Source organism: Aptenodytes patagonicus, chromosome 7, assembly GCF_965638725.1.
Source record: "Aptenodytes patagonicus chromosome 7, bAptPat1.pri.cur, whole genome shotgun sequence".
Lineage (NCBI taxonomy): Eukaryota > Metazoa > Chordata > Aves > Sphenisciformes > Spheniscidae > Aptenodytes > Aptenodytes patagonicus.
Window position 1 is genome coordinate 37,283,493 of NC_134955.1, and position 16,115 is coordinate 37,299,607.

General features: G+C 33.4%; 1 protein-coding gene across 3 annotated transcripts in view; it reads left to right on the forward strand.

The window, feature by feature from the left end:
* Positions 1-16,115, forward strand: part of FMN1 (formin 1) — a 209,397-nt gene that overhangs the window by 116,059 nt on the left and 77,223 nt on the right. For all 3 annotated transcript variants that reach the window (XM_076344909.1, XM_076344910.1, XM_076344911.1), the window contains 2 exons: positions 2,634-2,784; positions 14,031-14,118. In XM_076344909.1, coding sequence (XP_076201024.1) covers positions 2,634-2,784; positions 14,031-14,118 — 239 coding nt within the window. The remainder of the gene's footprint in view (positions 1-2,633; positions 2,785-14,030; positions 14,119-16,115) is intronic.

Genomic DNA, 16,115 nt, shown 5'->3' on the forward strand with positions numbered 1-16,115 from the left:
AAAACACAGCACTGTACCAGCTACTAGGAAGGAAATTAACTCTATCCCTGCCGAAACCAGGACACTGTTTTATTGATTTGTTTATAAGGGATCATTTGGTGAACAGGCACAAATAAACAATTTTTGGACAGTCTTTTTGAAATGATCCCACAACTTTTGTTTATGCTATCCATTTATTCAGCTGGCAGGAGAAAAGAAGTACTCCCATTTACACTTTCTGGGCCAGCATGCATACCTTACTGCCACAGTGGTAGGTGGTTTCAGTGCTGCTCGGCTGTTCTTTTGGATTTTGGCTGATTCTAACCTTGCTTCAAGTGTTTATCAATGTAACATAGAGCTCCATTAAGAGGGTTGGCTAAAAAAGTATTTTTGGGGGGATACTTAAGTGACACAAACTATTTCTAGTTTAACAAGGAGTTGCTAGAATCATGAAATAAAATTCAGGTCCTGTGTTACACAAGTAATGAAATGACATGATTATTTGGGTCTTAAAATTCAAATCATTATTATCTGTGTTCAAAATTATTTTAGCATAAGTACAGTTATAAAGATACTAAGTTTATTTTAAACATTTTAATAAATTACATTATATTATTATATATGGCTTATAGTCATAACAGTAATATTATATATGTTATACGATATATACACACACTATATTACATACTGTATTATATACTATGACTATATTATATATTATATTATTATGTTATGAATTATTATATTACAGATTATTATTATAGATTACTTATTATAAGTCACTATAAATTATTTATTTAAGTATTACAAATTATTTATGATTATTCTTAATCTTTTATTTTAAGTTATTTTTAGAATTATATTTAAACACTTTTAAAGTAAATACCTGCACTTAAATGTATTTAAATATGAGTTTTATTTTCATTTACAGCTTTTTGTCTGAATTTATTTTGATGAGAAAGAATCATTATTCTGGTATAAAAGAGCATTGTAAGGTGTTAATACTTTATATAAAATGTTTGACAGGAAAAAAAGGCTAATGAAATGTCAGTTGTATTCTTTCAGTGATTCAGAATTAAAGGCATTGAAATATTTTGGAGCAGAAAGTTTGAGCATTTTGGTTTTACTTTCCCAAAATTACTAGTGAAAAATTGTTTCATAGTGAATGTCCATAAATAAACCTTATTGAAATTCTGCTTATTGATTCACTGAAATCAAAATGTTTGTTCTGAAATATTGCTGGTTCATCAAGCTTTTGCTGAACGCAAGATAAGGTCTAAGTCATAGCTTTCTGGTGAACTGCTGATCACCAGATGTAATGGTCCAGCATTTTCATGGTCTGCACTAGAACTGGAAACTTCTTCAAGGGTCTGCTGCTCAGATCAGCAGCTATCCAGGACTTCAAAGTTCTTGTTACAGAGCCAGAAAGAATCCTTCATTCTTCAGTGTGGCTGACACTATGGCTAATATCAGGGAGAGTGAAGCTGTGGAGCTGTAAGCATGTCCCGTTGACACAGAATATGCTGCATCAGCGGATGCTAATGGAAAAATTAGAGTACCTTAAACATTCACGATACTAAATGTACAGTTGAGTATTAAGTAGAAAAAATCCTAAATTTGAAAAAAAAAAAAATTTCTTTTGGTTCCCCTTAAATTGGTAGGTGTGTATTGCATATTACGTCTAATAAAAGTATGTTTAGTAACATCAGCCATTTGTATTTTATAGGAGTTTTCATCACTTTTTTTTTTAATTGCAAATAATATCACTGCCTTTTAGTGACATCTGCTGGAAGAAGTGGGCCCACCTTCTACTGATAAACGGACAAGAAGAGCACTCAGAAGTTTTGTCTCACATATTTTCCTGAAGCATTGAAATTTTGAAACAAAGCTCATTCAGAATTGAAATGCCGTGTTTGCAGCACTACATAATATTTTCCCCAAATCCAGATAAAACTAGAGGATTGTGTAAACAAGTTCCAAAGTGTTCCAAAACTAAATCTGGTCTTGGAAGGCAAAAGAAGAAGGAAAGATAATCCACATTTAAAATTTACAGTTGGTTGAATGGAGCACAATACTGGTTAGTCTCCCGAAATATAGGCCACATAATTACTCTAGTTTCTCAGAACTGCAACAAGGATAAATATGAGTCTACAACATCTGCAGCTAACATGAAGTGAATCAAGTCCTATACAAATGACCCCAAATGCTCTTAAAATATACTTCAATAAAGTTTGTTCACTATTTGTTCATATAGTTTATTTTTATAGGTCTAAATAGATTACTGGGAATTTCTTAAAAAAGCTGCTGTTGAAATACTCCTAGTTGAAGTGGCAGAAGTTTCTCAAGATGTATTTGCACAAGCTGCAGTTGTAATATTTGGTTGTTGTACAGAAAAATGTACAATACAAATAATGCATTTTGATAGTCTAGCAGGCATGGATAATAAATAGCTAGACTTTTTGGTACAGCCTTCTGCAAAACATTTTGACTCCTTACAAGAGCAAGGTATAGGGAAGGAATGCTGTTTGTATAGCAGCAGTGCATGTTGCTTTGAGTTTTAAATCTATTATGGATTTTCATCTATTATGGTTAGCTCTATTATGGTTTTTCATAAATGTTTATTGGAAGTTTTATTATTAACTTTCCTTTTATAGGAAAAATGCTATGCCAACATTATGGGAATCACTAGAAGAACCTGACATACTTGATACTGCCGAGTTTGAATATTTATTCTCCAAAGACACCACTCAGGAAAAAAGAAAACCATTATCAGAGACTTATGAAAAAAAAACCAAGGCCAAAAAGGTATTTATTGTTTCTTTGTATTTTCTTTTTTTGTGTCACTGTTTAGTTTCATTTTATTTATTTTTGAACAAACAGATAACAGATGGGTTTGTAAATCTCATTTTAGAGCAAAATAGGTGGATTGCTGATTCAACTCTTGCTTGAGAATGCGGGGTTATTTTTTACCTTGGAAGATTTCTTGCATTTGAAAATGAAAGTTCCACATCCCAGTGAGGCAGAAAAAATATTGTATAGGAGAACTGAGTGAAAGTTCTAATACGTATCTAAAGGTGCCAATATTTAAGGCCATGTCTGCCCTTGAACTGATTTATAATTAAAGGCTGTCATTAAGTTACTCTAGCAAACCTCTCTTCCACTGAGATTAATTTTATTGGAATAATAAAGTATAAAGCAAGATAGGACTGTTAGACGTTTTGAATAAGGAATGCCAAAAAACTTGTTTCCGGTATAGCTAAAGAGCTGTGTCAGGAAGGGACAGGACAATCATGTCTTTAATGGCCAAAATTTTCTGCAGTAGCTATGTCATTACCATAGCACAGATATTGTCTGCCTCTGACATGATCCGTTACAGAGAGCTCTTTTACTTGTCAATTACTATGTGCAGATAGGACAAAGAAATGGCATTAGTAGTATTTGCTGCAGGGGAAAGTCTAGGCTGAATAATAATCGATACTGTTTTCCTAAAACAATGTGGTTATATATTAGAAACCCATTTAAATATATACTGTATCGTAAATCTGTTTGAGTTTACCTGCTTGGAACCACAAGAGGGCACTTTGTATGTAAGCTATGCTATCTACCTTTTTCAATTTTATAATACATATAACATGAAATATACATACATAGATACATATCAGTGCAATCAGATCTTTCAAAACATCTTTAATCATAAACTTCCTATATTGTGTCTTAGCACAATAGTTAATGAGAAGTGTAAATAAGGCTACAGAATTTATAAAATTCAAACTCATGATGCAAAAAGTGAAAAATGAAAAATGGGGCCAGGATGGGGTCATGCTGGCATTTGTAAATACACCTTAAAGAAATTATTAATTGTTACAGTCCTTCAAATATTAGATTGAAGTTGGACATTAATATCTCTGTGAAAAATATTTTGACATATTTTACTTGACAAATGCTTCAAGTACATATGGCATGCAGCACTCAGCTATATCTGTAAATCCCATTACTTCACATTTCTGATGCCCTCTTTGTAAATTTATTTTTACTTTTCATCAATTTACCTCTTTCAGAAAGAATTATTTAATAGGAAATACAGGTTTCTAAAGAACTTTGAAGAAGAATGTAACCAATGTAACTTTAATGGAGAAATAATATGTGCAAAGAGTTACCTTTGTATTTCAAAATCTCAGAAATTAAGTAAATATACCTATTTCTCCAGGTGTATGACAGCAAACCAGGTAGAGAATTAGGCCTGTATTCTGAAAGATGAAATTGCATTATTCTTTTTCCTTGCTGCTTTGTTAACTAACTTATTTGCTACAGCAGCACAATTTTTTAATGATCTCTCTTAACTTTATCCAAAATTGAATTGGATAATAGTTACTCTATACAATATAGGAAATAATGGTATAATAATAATTACTATTTCTTGTGAGAAGCCAATGTATTTTCTTACAAAGATATCTTCTTTATTTATGTCACTGTTTGAATTATTCTGTTTTGTTATTAAATGTAAGCTTATTATTTTAAGACTAGGGATATATTTACTGAAATTAATGAAATTTCAAAAGTTTCTTTAAAGTACTGTGTGAAAATAAAAAAAAAAATCCCCTAAAAGATAAATTAAGAGTTATATCTATTACTATGTCTTTAGTTTGGTAAAACTCATGGGATTATGATCATCGTGTTACAAACCATGGGAATTGTAGGGGTTTCTGTGAAAATTTCAAAAACTCATGGTCAACAATATTAAACTTTTCGTCATTTGGTCAATTTAAAAATTAAAAATAAATCAGCTTTTAGAATTCAAGTGAAATTTGAATTTAATTGAGTATGGAAGCATTTTTTAATTGTATATCCTGTCTTTCCACCTTTCTCTGTTAAATGACTCATAGTAGCAGCTGAATATTTTTATAGGCAGTTGGTCCTCTTAGATGATCCTGTGTTTTTCTTTGTCTCTCTGAAAGCCCAGATGTCTGCAGGCTGGCTCCAATGGATCAGTCTTGGTGGGCTGCAAGTGATACAGTAGTAGAGAGGCATTTTATTTAGTTACAGGGGGGTTTATTAGTAGATAGTGACAGAAAGCTCCTGTAGATTAATGTAAAACTATCAGTTCTGCTGGCTTCATTTGTGCTTTCTCAAGCTTTTTCTCAGCTCTCAACTTCTCTTGCCTTTTTTCTAACAGTTAAATCTATCTACTAGGGTTTTAACAACAATCTTTTTCTTTGCTTCAGTACAGAAATTTGTGATTGTCTGGTCTTAAGAATGCTACAAGTGTCACGGTGTATGGAATTGCATAGTCTGGTCAAAGATGCTTTCTACAGACAATAAGAAAGACATATGAATCTTATGAGGTTCATCATATATTATAATTTTTAGTTGATGCTGTGTCATTTTGTATTTCTTTGTAAATTCCTTTCTCATGTTCTATAAAAAAGCCTTCCAGAGCAAGGTATAGGGTACAGCGATAGAATCTGGAGTAGTAGTTTGTGTTTGGAGTAGGTAAGCTATTTTATTTAATAATACATGTCATTGCTGACCTATTCACTGCATTAAATCTCTTCTCTGCACAAACTTTGTCCTATTTCATACCATCTTATACAAATTAAGTTCAGCCTGCTTGGTGTTTAGAGAAATGACAGACCAATAGGTGGTGCAGGATTGCTTATTAAAACATGATTACTTAATACTTTTCTCCTTAAATGAGAATTATATCAGTGCTTCACAATGAAGTTCCTTATGAAATTGGAAGTAAGATTCTATCTTTCAAATTAGAGGGGAATTGTTTCTCATTTAACTGGGTCTTCTTTATAAAACTAAGAAGACTTCAACAATGTGGCCTGTGAATTATGACTCTTTACCATCTATTTACATTTCTCTTGCAGTTCCAAATAAAAGAATATTATTCAATTTATTCTCAGAATTATTATTTTTGTGAAACCAGTCAGAATAATCTGTATGCTTAGTCTGTAAAATGAATGCTTCTGTGGAAAGCATCACATTAAGTCTATAGAAATTTCACTTTGTTCTATTCTTACCCATTTGTCCACATAGTAGACACCTTATGGTGACACAGATTAAAATATTCACTGTATGCTATGCTTTTGTTGCTTACAGCTGATAGACATCTACCATTTTCAGCCAGAAATATCTAAATCTTGTCCTACATAAATGGAACGGATTGTCTGTTTTCCAGTACCATTTGGCAAGTTATGCTCAAAAGGGAAACTTCTGAGTGTGTATTTATATTCGTATACACATTTATACTCGTATATATAAAATGTACTTACAATATAATATATAATTTATAAAATAAATATGTATAATATAGAATATATTTATACTCATACATATACTCAGTGTCAAAATAGGAGAATACATTGAGGATTCTGTGGGCATCTATGCTGGGTCTGGTTGCCTCGGTATTTTCACTTATGACCTGGATAATGGAATATTACCTCTGCAGCCACCACCTAGTTGCAAGAGGCTTCAAATGTACTGGAGTAGACCCTTTTGAAAGCTTTCATATATCAGAGATATGGTCTGAAAGATAGGGATAAGCACAAAGCTAATACAGTTAACCACAAGGTTAATACAGTTAAGGGTATTCAGCTACCTAAAAATAAGATGGGGTACAACTGGCTAACTGACTAGGTAATAGTTTAGCAGAAAGGATCTTGGGATTATAATGGCTCACAAGAGGAACATGAATTGTCAAATCGTGGTACTACTAGAAAGGGAAAACAAAACTCTGATAGATCGATAGAAGTATTACTTGCAAGACAATCTACTCGTCATGTCTCAGTTAAGAACTGCATCTAGATGTAAGCACTACAGCCCTTCATTAAAAATGTTTACCAACTGTAAAGAGTCAAGAAGAGTGAGAATGATGAAAAGTGTAAAAGTAGTCTCTGAGGAAAGAATTGAATTATTATGATTGTTTAGTCTAGGAAAGAGAAGGTTGATTGGGACACACAGTAAGTGTCATCAAGTGCATGCAGCTGCTGCAAAGAAAAAATATTAAAAGCTTTCTAAGAGTAAGGATAGCAAAGGAATGCAGAAAAATTTTGGCTAGGGAAATTGTGTTACTGTATTGGGACATCTTTAAGAAAATTTATTTAGAATGATACATATATAGTTAATACTATCTTGAAGTGCATAAATGCTTTGGATGACATTTTGAGCGCCTTTCCAACATCATGATTCTGTTACTCAATTAAAAGGCATAAAGTCCACTTTCTGTCCATTGTCCTATGAATGGAAACAGCTGGCTACCCTTTTTTCCAGAGTGGAAGCACTTTCATGATTCCCAAATTTGTTGCTTTCGTGCCTGCCAGAAAATGGCTTATTAATTGAGTTACACTAGTTTCTAGAGGCTTTCTAGTTATTAGAATCTGAAATGCAGTTATTAAAAAATAAGGTATTCTAACAAATATGTGGGGAAAAAAAGAAGGGAAGTTAAGAACCTTCCAGCAGCAATGGTAATATAAATTCTTAAAGGACTGCACAGAGGGTGATTTTATGTATTTTTAGGCATATATTAACTTATTTTGGAAAAATATAGTATATTCACTTGATAGTGATACAATGTAAAAATAATATAGTTTAAATGAAGGTCAGATGTACCTTTCTGGTACACTTATATACTCTTGAAGTTTGCTATGGTAATGCTTATCTGGGCTTAGAAGCTCTACAAAGTGTGTGGCTGCTCATGCTTCTTCGATCATGCATTCCTTTGGAAAATCTAGCAGCTTTGGAAGAACCTGTTGTGTTTTTTCCAACTCTACATCCTCTGAAATATTCAGGAAACCCTTATTCTTGTGCATTTATCTGCTCTGCATATATGCAATCTTGTAAATAAAAGTTCTACAGTATTATGTAGGTACTGATCAAAATAAATATTCTCATTTTTTAGGTATTATGTCTTGAGAGTAGAGTTTGTCTTTTCTAGATGGGGAGAATTTACTGTCTAGATGAATATATTAGTTATGTCCCAATATTAGAGCAAAATAGTGTGCAATATATTTAAGGATTAATAAATGTAATTCTTCTCTCATAAGAATGCTTTTGAAGTGTAAGACTAAAAGCATTATAATCTTATACGAGGTAATACAATGCAGTGATTTTTTGGATGTGATATCTAGGAAATGGAAAAGAGACTACTGCTTGCATCCTGACTTCCCCAGAGACTCTACGTGGATAAATAATGTGTAGAAGGAGTGGGATTTATTTCCTAGGATAGTTCTGAAGTGGTTGAATTTGCAGCAGGCAAAGTTGAAGCTACTGGACAAAAATAAGGTTGTTCATTAGCCTCTGAATATGAATCAAATAAATTTCTCTCTGGTTTTGGCTAATTCAGTTAGCTTAATCTAAATACATAAGTTACTGATATGATGCAGCTTGGTAGTATACATTAGGTCTAAAAGTATTTACACCATGTAAAGTGTTGTGGTCTTTAGTTAAGCTTTTTCAAATGCGCGTAGTTGGTCCCACTTTCAAAATTACTTAGAAGTTAGAGCTTCTTGGAAATCAAGAAGAAAAAGGGCTAGATCCACCAGGTTATTTTAGTATATAACTTCAATTTAGGTATTGATTCTATTGGACATTTAGACCTTAAATGCCTTTTGAATATGACTTCTATTTTTAACTTCTATTTTTAAAGTATCACTGACATGCTTGTGAAAGTGCAACTGTTAATCTAGACTGTTTTCATCATCATGTCTATATTTTCTTATGCTTAGATTTCAGTTGTAGCATTCTGGACATATGATTTCTGCACCTATTGTATTATCCACTAACACTCGCATTAAAGCATTTGTCTAGGAATGTATGGTTTATTTGAAAAACCATATTGTAAGTTATATTTGTGAAATTGTAAATGGATTTCAACTATAAAGTTTTACGTACCAAAAATGTTCAACTGTAAGTAGATTCAGTACAGTACCATTAAGGTCCATAGCTGTTCATGAAAACAATGAAAACTGAAAACAAATAGCATATTAAAAATCTAACCTATTTTTCTGACACCCCCCCCATCAGTTGTTTTTGAAAGAACTCAGCTTTCAATAGATTTGAATGTAATTTGAAGTATCTAACATCTTTCCCAGACTCTGAAAGTATTTTGTAGATGTTTTCATGTCAGATGACGGACTGAAGTTTTACATGCAAACAATTTTGCTTTCATTCATTCTAAACTCTTAACATTTCTTGTCTGTACATATCCATGCACATTTTTAAGCTGGTAGGCACATGTAATTGTTTTCAAGCCATAGGTTCTCCTTTTCCTGTTAAACTTGCAGAACCAAAATCTGTTCTTGTAGTACCAAATAGAAGAAAGGCAGAATTAGGACATATATTTTGGAATTAAATAAAAAACACGATTCATTATTTATTAAGCTATGATACCCTGTAAGCCTGAAAAAGAGGTAATTTAGAAAAGAACATTCCTTTGCTGTGATTTATTCCATGTGCATTCTGTAGCTCCATTGCTGGACTTACACATATTTTCAAGTTGTGTTAGTTTTTCCAATATATTTGAGCACTTGTTAGTAACTTATCCTCAAAAACTCAAGTATTTTCTATACTTTTCAAGAAACAGGATAGTTGGATGTTTGTGATGCCACTCTGTCTTCATCTTACAAAAAAAATGAGTAAATGTCAAGTAATTTGTGTCAGGTGTATGCTCCAAATGAAAGTCCATCAATCATTTTTGGCCCTTTAGTGCAATGATTATCATTTCAAAGACGCAGGAGGACATTAAAGATAATGGCTTTTCTGTTGTCTATTATCTCTAACAGACTTCACATAATTATTAACATGTGTTCTCATTTAAGAAGAGTGTCAATATTTTGAGTGAATTGCATTTTTTTAACTGAAAGGGATATGTCTGTCAGCAAGTTTTTTGTCCATCTAACTAAATGAGCAATTACAATTAATGAATTTTGTGTTTCCGCAAGAAGGGCAGATATTGCAGAAAATGTTGGAAGCTTTGCAGGGTTGAAACACAATGACTGTCTTCAGCTGTCTGCATAAGATAATAAACAGTGTTCAAACTTGAGTGGAAGTAGTAAAATGCTAGTGCGTGCTCTTCCGAGGCACTCTCACTTTCTTTTTATTTTTTGTGCTGTACTGAGAAGAATGAATACAGCAGTTCCTTGTTTACCACAAAGCTCTACAGTCATGTAGGATATGGAAAGTATCCATAAAGGGTAAATATCTATTTTGTGGCTTTGTGGTTTTAAAGTTTTGATAGGAATAAAGATATTGAAATGTTTCTTACTAGCTCATTTCTTACCACCTATTTTATCCTGAGAAATTGCCATTTGTTTGTCCTTTAGCAAAAGGCTAAAAATAGTAGGGTTTTTTCATCCAATAGAATTGCAAATAGAATTGTCTCCTAAAATATTTTTTAAATATGTGAAAAATATAAAACTATGGTTCATCCATGTTAAATAAAAAATAGTTAAACTTGGCTCTCCTTTGAGTAGGAATAGAATAGATAATGTCTAGTCTTAAGCTTCTGAAATTTCATTGGTAACTCTTGGGGTGTTTATGTAGAATGGCTTGAGGGGCATACTTGCTTGCTTCTTGTGCAGGATATTCTTCCTCTGTCTGAACAGGGTTTCAGCAGACTGCTTATCGGTCCAGGCTGTTGACTTCACCATAAAAGTTAGAGTGGGAATGAAGAGAAACACTGTGATATGCAGGACAGCTTTTTAGCTTATGGTTTCTCTCAATAAATTTAAATATTATGGAAAGAACCCATGCACCAGCAGGACGAAGGATTTAGCTTTTAATCACTAAAGTAAACTGAATCCGTTCAGATTTCAGCACCAGTAAATGTCCTGGACAGAATGTAGACATTGCAGTTAGACAAAACAGTGAAGTCTGTTGTATAATATTTAATGAAATACATTTCTGGCTACATTAGAGAAACACCTTTTAATGGGAATGACAGAATAATTTATGAATGTATTCAGGCTTCAGTATGTCTCCACTTTTAAATTAGATGATAAATATTTGAAAGATGTAGGAGGGGCACTTGTGTACAGCAAATCAACTATCTTAATAACATTAAAAAATAGTCGGGGAACACCACATAAAGCAAATAATGTTATGGATCAGTGAATTAAATGAATTAGCATCAGCAGTCACAATTTTGTCACTGAGCCAGAAGGTGCTGCATCCATTACAACGATATATTCATAGTCTGGAGGAGCAGCAGGCAGCTGGCAAACCCTGCCAGCTGGCATAGCAGCATCTACTGGCATCAGCTGGATTTTAGCTGCTTACCTGTCACTGCCAGCTACAAGCAAGTCCCAATATGCTGAGAGGTGATCAGTGATTTGTCTTTTAAAAGCATAGACTAAATAGTTCAATGCAGTCTTTACAAACTTTCATTTTATTTGCCTTACGGTTCTTATGACCTGGAAAAGTGCTGATTTTTTTGTGTCTCCTCCTTTCCATTTGGAATTCACACACATATTTAATTCCCTGTCAGTGACTTCCCCAGAATAACCATAATTTGGGGCAAAACGAGTATCTCTGAAAAGATGTTCTCTGTTTTACTACTGATTATATATTTTTGTCACAAAATCTTCCAAGTTACACATTGGCTCTAAAAATCTATGACAAAAGTCCTACTTAGCATTACAGCTGTGTTTTTAGAGTAGTTTTATGCCCAATTTAAGCTATTCTGTTGTCTTGTTGCTCCATTTTTGCTCTCTAATGAATAAAATATTAGCCTTCAGTTACAGATATCGGTTGAAGCTATTTCAGGTAGTCTGAGTCTAGTTTGATGCCTGGTAATTGTGACCATGTGTACATTTGTCTAAAATGCATGTGAACATACAGTTAGTTGGCCATTTTAAAACATGAATCTCTGTTTTAGTTTTTAAAATTATACAGGGTCTTTAAATTTTTTTTCACTAATCTTTTAAGGAGGAAGTCTTGCTTAGCAATGTGAGCTAGTTTGATCATATCTGGAGAATATATTAGCACTTAAAAATACTTTAATAGGATGATTTCAAATGTCATATTGTCTACAATGGCTATAGTCTGGAAAGGTTTTGCCTCAAACTAGGCATGTCTAATGGGCTTTATGACAACCTATGAATTTGCCCCTGAACAAGGTCAACTTGGAGGTCAGTGAATGCTATACAAATTGCATACTACTCAAGCCTGTAATTATCCCTGTAAGAAGTTAATGTGCTGTGGAGTTCAGCAAATTCATGTAAAGCTTCAGAAATGACCATGATAAACTGAGCAGTTACTTACATTTGCTCTGAAAAATCACAGTCAACAGGATGTGATGCTTACAGAGTATTCATTTATGGTAACTTGTAGCCAAATCATCTTGTCTGCTTCTGTACTCAGGAGATAAAGAGCCTGAATTCTTTCTCATTTGAAGAAAACACTTTAAATAGTATTGCTTTCTTAATATCCAGCATATGTGCTGTTCATATAGGTTGAAAAAAACTCTCAAGATAGATAGATTTTATTTCCAATTTTGGCAGAAAATATGCAACATCTAGTTTAACATAAGTTCATCAAATGTTGAGTCCCTACAACAGAGACATAAAATATCTGTCAGATCTTTGTTGAAGGCAGCATGTATTCCAACTTGTTCATGTATTGTCCAATTTCAGTACTCCATAAAGAAGAACTAACTGCATTTTCAGGTGAAAATATCACTATCATTTCTCTTTTTCCTGTATTTTTCAACTACAGATCTACTTTTATATAGGTGAATAACTAAGTAGTTGCACAGCTAAATATTCCTAAATCCCATAAAACATAGGTAAGAAACATTTGTATGAGTTAGTATAAATTTTGTTAGTTAACTGTCTGTAATGTGAGCATCTATAAGAATATTACGGGGACAAGGGATAACAATTACTTAAAGTTTTTAGTATTATTAAATATCCAAATATTAGTGTCACCCAACTATTAAAATTAAATTTGAATACATATAGATTAAATATTGTTCAGACTAGGAATATAAATTTAGGAAAACTTAGCTATTAGTTTTAATTTTACATGTTAGTTATTTTTAATAGTAGTATAGTTAGTATTTTTAATAGTATTTGGTCATCAACACTATAAAGTAAGCCACCTGCTTGGATCTGAACATTTCTTTTTTTGAAGAGCTTATGTCTGTGTTGCATTTTGTGATGTGCTGCTGTCACATCTTCCTTACGACATAAACCAAAATCACAAATACCAACAGTCCAAACATTCTGGGAAGTTTGGTTTTGACATTTCTAACATCTGAACTACACTTCTAAAATTCTGATGTTTTACTTTTCATTACTTTATTTATGGACTGATCCACATCAGTATCACTAATTTCAACCAGCCAAAACAACTTCCTCAAGGTTTCCCTGACTCCTTTTTCTTCTCCTCTGCCCACCTGACATCTGAAAAGATTACAATCTGAATGTCAGTATATTATACTAACAAGTGTCTGTTACCCAAAATGTGAACAAAATCCTCAAATCCTTGTGAAGTGTCAAGGGTGAGGAAGAAGCACATTCAGACAAGAGTGAAAGAAATCCTTTCAGTAGCCCCTAGTGTTCCAGAAATAGTGTTGAGAGGGCATAAGAAGAGAATTCCCCAATTGTCCTTTGTCAAGAATTGATCCTTTGTCAAAAAGATAGACTTAAATCTGTTCACACTGAACTATAAACTAGCAGACAAATTAAGGAACTTGTGATGTACTCACAATGTCTTAAATAGTTCTGCCCTGATCACCTTAAGGAGAAGGGGGAAAAAGTATATTCCAGAAAAAATATTTCATGTGCCTTTTTTTTCTTTCTTAATAGCATCCTACAAGTAAGAGGTGATGTTCTTTACTAGACCTGGTGAGAATTCAAGCTTACATTTGTCAGCCATTTGTTAAGGTGCAGAGCATAGAGATAAGATGAAGGTCTTACTACCACATTTAGGTTTGATGTTTGGAGACACATTGCATTCAATTCACAAATAAGCTTCTGTCGTTAATGTGAATGAACCCTTTGTAGAGTGTTCATCTGATCTCAGATCATTTTGTATCATCTTTCTAGATTATCAAATTGTTGGATGGAAAACGGTCTCAAACTGTAGGAATTTTAATATCCAGTTTGCACCTGGAGATGAAGGATATTCAACAAGGTAAGTGTTTCTTACACTCAATGTATCATATTTGCATGGATATTTTCTCATAGCCCCCTTCAGAGAATTTCTTACATTACAGAATGTGCTTTGAATCATCCTCTTTAAGATATTAGAAGAATCATTCTTCCAGTATATTCTAATATATGTAAAAGTTTCACCTAAATAATCAGAATTTAATTTAGGTACAACTCCTTCTGTACCATTTCAGTTCGCACATCACTTTCAGTACAGTGTTTTCTCAAAACTGTTTCATATTCCTCCCCTACAGTTCCCTCTTTTGTCTTAAGCAAGTCCTCCACTGACAAAAATGAAATGGAGGGCTTACATATAAATTTTTTGGGCTTCAAACATGGAGTCAGTATTTGTTAAATGTTTAAATTTTGCTTCATTAGCAGTCTAAAAAACCACATCCCAAACTGATGCAGCTACCATGTAGCAATCAGAAAGATTATTACTGGATGGCATTTTTCAAAGTCTAGGGCTACTCAGTGTATAAATTCCATTATTGGTCTGAGTTTGCCAATACAACTGTAGAGAAATACAGATTTTTCAGAACACTGGAGTAATTCAGATTCTGCTTATGTTCTGGATTTAAAAAGATTTTGTTTAAGGATATTGTTTATTTCTTTTTCACATTAAAAAAAGGAAAATATTCACCATTTAAAACAACTGCTGGAAGAATTCAAGTTGATGTCCTCTTTTTGCTATTGTTTTCCCTCCATCACATGCAAATACTGGGTAGGGTGTTGAGATGCTGCTGGCATTGATTATTATTAATTTCAGAAGAGCCTTTGAGCATCTAGCACTTTAAAAGCACAAGGGCTTACAGATGTCTCTTGGGATGGAGGGAAACAACGAAAAGAAGGAATAACTTTGTGCCTGCCAGTATTGTGTGAAAGGTATCAGAATGAGATGGAAAAAAACTGCTGTTACTAAAGGTCTGAGTAATTTGCTGGCAGGAATTACAGCAGCATAGGATAGAGTAGGATAGCAGCTGTATTATAAAAACTGCGTAGTATTCTTAAGTATCTTCAGAGATGTTTTCCTGACTTTTTATTTTCCATGCCATGATGTTCTACTAAAATAGAACATCTCTCTCTCTCTCTCTCAGTTGTTTGCTGTACTTCTATACCTTTTGAAACCCTCTGGCCAATTTATACAAAATTTAAGAGAAAATAAGTTTGGGTATGTATACACTAGCATTTTAGCTTGAATCAGCAGTGGACTTTTGAATCAAATCTACCAGTTGTCCCCTTTGCTGTGTTTGCATTGCAGAGCAATGCAGAGCAGTCTCAGAGTGCACAAACATCCTTCAGAATTAAATTAAATGAGAAGATGTGCTCTAGGAGCACGCCAGCAGTCTCCACCTATAGCAGGCTTTAAATTCCGCAGGATCAGATAAGAGATAGTTAAAACTCCCTGAAATGTGTATAGTGTGAAAACTGGATCCTCGGTACCAGCTGTTGCTGTCTACAAATCCATTTCTAAAGACTACACTACTTGCAGTTGTAGACATAGCTAATGTAGTCCTACAAGTTTAATGAAAATTAGAGTGTTGGTAGAAGAGAGACACCAAAAACAAGTGCTGTCACTGAAGGCGAGTTTATAACTCATCACCCTCTCTATTCTGAGATAGCAAATGACTGGCCTGTCACCACATGTGTTGCTCAAGGCAGCAATAGGATATGCTGCCTCTTGCTTATGGAAACAGCTAGGAGATACAAATGTGATTTGGGAATATTGTTAGTGGAACTTTTTTTTAAAATATATTACAAAGCAGGATGAGTGACTCTAATCTGTGCAGAGACTATCTAGGGGAAAAAAAAACAGTTCACCAGACTCAGGGAAAACATCTGTTCTGTAGAGAAGATCTTTAGAAATGCATACTACAATGAAGACAACAGGAGAATTATGCTTGTTTCTCTTTTAGTGTGTCTTTATCCCCTAGTATTTTGTTTGATTTAAATCTGTGTGCAGTCCTGCCTATCAGCAGA